The sequence below is a fragment of the Oratosquilla oratoria genome, chromosome 22 (assembly GCF_046742065.1).
Source record: "Oratosquilla oratoria isolate Oo_2021 chromosome 22, ASM4674206v1, whole genome shotgun sequence".
In the NCBI taxonomy this organism is placed as follows: domain Eukaryota; kingdom Metazoa; phylum Arthropoda; class Malacostraca; order Stomatopoda; family Squillidae; genus Oratosquilla; species Oratosquilla oratoria.
In genome coordinates this window covers 40,180,809-40,186,572 of record NC_134798.1, presented here as the reverse complement: position 1 = coordinate 40,186,572, position 5,764 = coordinate 40,180,809, and the positions used below count along the sequence as shown (strand labels likewise).

At 32.0% G+C, this 5,764-nt stretch overlaps 1 protein-coding gene across 1 annotated transcript in view; it reads right to left on the bottom strand.

The window, feature by feature from the left end:
• Positions 1–306: 306 nt before the first annotated feature.
• Positions 307–5,764, bottom strand: part of LOC143037226 (alkaline phosphatase-like) — a 22,379-nt gene continuing 16,921 nt past the window's right edge. Inside the window, exon 9 of the mRNA XM_076205345.1 lies at positions 307–939. Within this exon, the coding sequence (XP_076061460.1) occupies positions 752–939 (188 nt within the window). The 3' untranslated portion in view covers positions 307–751. The remainder of the gene's footprint in view (positions 940–5,764) is intronic.

The window sequence follows — 5,764 nt, the reverse complement described above, 5'->3', positions numbered from 1 at the left end:
CACGTAAAATGCTATAACACATTTTATTTATTCACACACACACACACACACACACACACACACACACACACACACACACACACACACACACACACACACACACACATATATATATATATATATATATATATATATATATATATATATAGATATATTCATTGATTTATATTGATTATTTTAAGGTCACATGAAATAATGTACATGATTACAAGGGAAGGAAAAGGAAACAATGAAAAAAGATTAGAATAGACTTTATATTTTGCTTTCTTAAAATATATAACATATATATTTTCATCGGGCATAGGAAAGCTCAGCAGCTCAAAATTGGTCTATGGTTCCAACAACCGGGTATGGTTTTACCTCTTTTATAAAAGACACAGGGTCCGGTAACAACCACCAGATTGATGCATAAGTCGCTTAGAAAAGAAAATGTATTGTAGTTTGTACTATGTCAACTTTAAAACGCAATGTGGGATAACAGCTTATGTGTCCTGCGGCTGGTAGCTGTTTGCAGAACGAATTTTTTGCTGGGTGGTGACCTGAATGGTTGTATATTGAAAGGTAGCTGGACAAAAGAAAATAAATAGAATAAATTAATAAATAAAAAATAAATATATAAATAAATAAATAGATGAAAAAATAAATTAATCAAACAAAATGAAATAGATGAATAAAAAAAAAGCAAAAAAAAAATAAAAAATAAAAAATAGAAATAAAAAATGAAAAATAACGTGTCCACTTCAGACCCCCATCACAAGAAAATTCTGTAGACTGTCAGGATAGAGAACGGGAGGATCACCGTCAGGAGAGAGTCTTCTGAGCTCCTGAAGGCGGAGGACCTGCAGTGTCTCCGGTTGTTCCCGACACAGGAGGCGTAGGACATGACGTGGGCGATGTAGTTCTGCTCGTGAAGACCGTGGAACAAGTGGGACATGGGACCTGTGGGCATGGGAAGCGGGTTTGGTATGGTACGATTATTTTATATTTATTTATTTATTTTCTATATTTATTTGATTATTTGTCTACAAATTTGTCTATTTATAAATTTGTTTATTTTCATTGATTTATTTATTTTCATACTTAATCATTTGTTTTCATGTTTATCTGGTTAAATATTTGTTTATTTTTTGTTGATTGATTTGTTTATCTATTCATTTATTTATTCATTTATCTTTTTGTTTATTCATATAATCATTCATCTATCTATATTTATTTATATATCTTATATTTGCAACATCTCCCACAATACCGTCTTGCCGTTCCTATCATAATTATTTACTAGATCCTTAAAAGTCGGCCCCCCAATTTTTTTTCAATATATATATATATATATATATATATATATATATATATATATGTATATATATATGTATGTATATATATGTATGTATATATATATGTATGTATATATATGTATATATATATGTATATATATATATGTATATCTATATGTATATATATGTATATATATGTATGTATATATATATATATATTATGTATATATATATATATATATAATATATATATATATATATATATATGTATATACATATATACTAGCCAAATTACCGCACGTTGCATCGGGCAACATCTCCCACAATGCCGTCTTGTCGTTCCTATCACAATTATTTACCAGATCCTTAAAAGTCGGCCCCCCAAAAAATATTAATATATATATATATATATATATATATATATATATATATATATATATATAATATATATTAGCCAAATTACCCGCGCGTTACTTCGAGCAAATGATGATAATTTTAATTTTGATTGAATTTCTGGAGAAAAGTTACACGTATCAATATAACTCAATGGAAAAGATAACACAAATAAAATGTTAAAGTAAGAAAAAAAATCAATTCGTGGAGGGAGACGCCCTTTGGAAATAAAATATATTCGGCCGTAAGAGAAGAATATAACATTTTCATTATCTTTAAACTCGAGTATAATACCACCCGTGAAAAAGTAAAATAAGAATAACCAATATTTAAACATTTGGTAACATTATACAATCATTTTACATTTACATGCTTTCTCCTTACAAAGGCTATCATAATTTGTGGCAACATAAATTTTACAAATATAAATAATATGAACAAAATGCAATGGTTTGTCTAATCATAGCAATATTTGACACAAAATGCCAATCGTGTAAGGGGACACTACAGTAGTGGCGTGTTACCCCACCATACCCCTTTAACCCTTAACCCTAGCCAAAATAATATATATATATATATTTTTTGGAAATGAAATATAGTTATCCAAGTACCTGGAGTGATAAGATATCAGAATATATATGGTTATGGGGGTCTACCTCCCAAACCCTAGAAGTTCGTGAACAAACAGGCAGACAGACAGACAGAAGCTACTACTTTATCATATATATATATATATATATATATATATATATATATATATGAAAAAGTGGAAAAAAAGAGTCACATATATATACTTATATATATATACATATATATATATATACAAGCCGCGGGCTTCGCCGGGGGCTTGGCTGCGCAAACAGCGGCCTACGGCCGCAGCTTTCCGCGCTCTAATACATCGTTTTCCCCTTCGGCCTCGGCCTCGGGGGCGGAACCCCAACACGGGATCCCCAGCACGAAGAAGAACGCAAAGAAGAACGCGAAGAAGAACGCGAGGAAGAACACGAAGTAGAATGCGAAGAAGAACGCGAGGAAGAAGAACGCGAAGAAAAACGCGAGGAAGAAGAAGAAGAAGAAGAAGAAGAAAAAAAAGAAGAAGAACGCAAAGAAAAAGAAGAAGAACGCGAAGAAGAACGCGAAGAAGAAGAAGAAATGGAACGCGAAGAAGAAGAAGAAGAAGAAGAGGAACGCGAAGAAGAAGAAGAAGAAGAAGAAGAAGAAGAGGAACGCGAAGAAGAAGAAGAAGAAAAAGAAGAAGAATACCACCTGACCCCGACTTACCCAAGCGCTTTTTCAAGAATATTTTTAGGACAAAGTGTCACCGTAATACCACCTGTCCCCAACTTCCACAGCGTTTTTTAGAAGAATATTTTTATTTAGACTTAGATACATATGTATATGCATATGTCTTAGAACAAAAAATTGGAAAGGTGAAGAATGCGTGTATATGTATATATATATATATATATATATATATATATATATAATATATAATATGCATGTTTTACTATAAAAAATTGGAAAGGTGAAGAATGCGTGGGCATGTGCGTGTATATGTATATATATATATATATATATATATATATATATATATATATATATATATATATTGCTTATCGCAACATGAATTTATAAAACAATGAGAAAAATATGTTAAATAATCTCTAAGTCCAATGACAGCTTTTTTTTTAATGTATATGTATATATATATATATATATAATATATATATATATATATATATATATATATATATATTTCAAGGACTACTATTACACAGGACGTGCACCCAGATCCCTGGGTCCGCTAGCGGAGGCCATTGCTTTCTTTGTAACCTAACATTTATATTGGACAAATATATCAAAACTAGAAACCTAACATTATATATAGGACAAATATAACAACTATTGACTTATTCAATGCAGTATAAGGTAATATAAACTTTTATAGTGAAATAAGAAACTATTTTTAAGGCACTGTTATGCTTTGAAATGCCAATTTTAGCCGGACTTGACAGGTATTATTGTATGAGGTTAGTGGACCCCAGGGTTGGCGATTTTTTTTTTTTTTTTTTTTTATCTTTTTAAAACATAAAAATCGATTTTTTAAAATTTAAATCAGATTTATTATATTTAGATAGATTTTTTTTATATATTTTAAATATTGTGGGATTGCTATCTGATTGCTAAAGGACATTTTTAGCATATCACTATAAGGAGCAGTGTTATATAGACTTGCCACAAGTATACAAGGAACGGTTTAAGCCTACATGTACAGTATATATCACTGTGCAGCCCACAACAAGTTTCAACAAGATTCTTGTTGAAACTTGTTCTGGGTAAGCAGCTTCTCACTGAGTCAGTTGCTGCTTTGGAATGAACCAGGAAGGATGTCTTCTGGACCTGGCAGAGTGGTTCCTTCAGGCAGAAAAAAAATATCCTGTCTGGAATTATTTTGAAAAACTACCAACAACTTCTGGCAAAGGGTACCAAGCTAAATGCAAAGACTGCATCCAGGAAGTACAGGGCATTGTGTCAAGATTAAAATCCCACCGAGATAAATGCCAAGGTCAGCCACAGCATACAGAAGAAGAAATTGATGACCCAGGTAAATCACTTTACTTATATTGTGTGCATTTCTCCCTTTTCATACGCAACTATATAAATTTGGTGAACAATGGAGAGCATGTGCAATAAAAATGTGAAGGCCTAAAGAGATGATACTTCAACTTCATTACTTCTAAATTTGGGTAATGACTATATCACTATAATATACTGTATCCACTCAACTTTGAGGCCTAGATGATTGTTATTCATTTCATTCAACATTGTGTAATATATTTCATAGGTTCCATTGGAATTCAGCCCACATGGAATTCAGCCCAAAGGGATTTAGCCTAACCTAACCCAACTAACCCATTATTTTTAGTGAATTTAAAAGTGGACTGAATCCTGTGTGGGCTGAATTCCAAGCCCACCTATTTCATATCCTGTTAGTTATTTCCAAATAATTTAGTGGCTTGTGTGAATATGATCATTATCTGAAAAAAAATAACTACTGTACTCAAAAGTAGCCTAAATCACACTGTATTCATTCATTTATTTATTCATTTATAAATTATGCAATATGCTAAATTTTTCAGTTTCCATTTCAGGATCTGTATCAACAGCATCAATCCCTTCATCATCGGCTCCACTTGAATTATCTGCTAACCTGACTCCACCATTAAAAAGGTCACTATCAGACTCCTCCACAGGCGCCATTTCTGCTGAATAATTTTCATCTAAAAGAAAGTCATCAACATCTCTGGACAGATTTATCATAAAAACTTCAGTCTCTCAAAAGGAAAATCTCGACAAAGAAGTTGCAAGAATTATATTTGCTACAAATTTACCATTTCGTTTAGTTCAGCATCCTCAGTTTCTCAAGATGGTTCAGAACCTGAGGCCAGGTTATATTCCTCCATCCAGAAAAGATATTGCTGATAAGTACTTGGATCTTGTGTATGAAAAGGAATATAAAAAGTGTGCAGATGACCTGAATAATGAAACTGTATCTCTTTCAATTGATGGGTGGTCTAACATCCATAATGAGCCCATAATATGTGTCACTCAACATCCACTGGTCAGATTTATTTAGTTGACACAATAGACACGTCAGGGAAACATCACACTGCTGAATATCTTCTACAACTTGCACAAAATTCGATCAAGAAGGCTGAACAAGATTTTGGTTGTCACATTGGAAGTGTTGTGATAGACAATGCAGCAAATGTCACTAAGATGAGAAAAGTCTTGGAGGAATCGAGTGAACCTGAGCATACCGTCCTCACATACGGCTTATACCGTTCCTTGTATACTTGTGGCAAGTCTATATAACTGCTCCTTATATTGATGTGCTAAAAATGTCGTTTAACAATCAGATCACATATCAGATAGCAATCCCACAATATTTAAAATCTATGAAGAAAATCTATTTAAATCAAATAAATCTGATTTAAATATAAAAAAATATTTTTTATATTTTCTAAAAAGATAGAAAAATTCGCAACCCTGGTGTCCACTAACCTCATACAATAATACCTGTCAAGTCCGGCTAA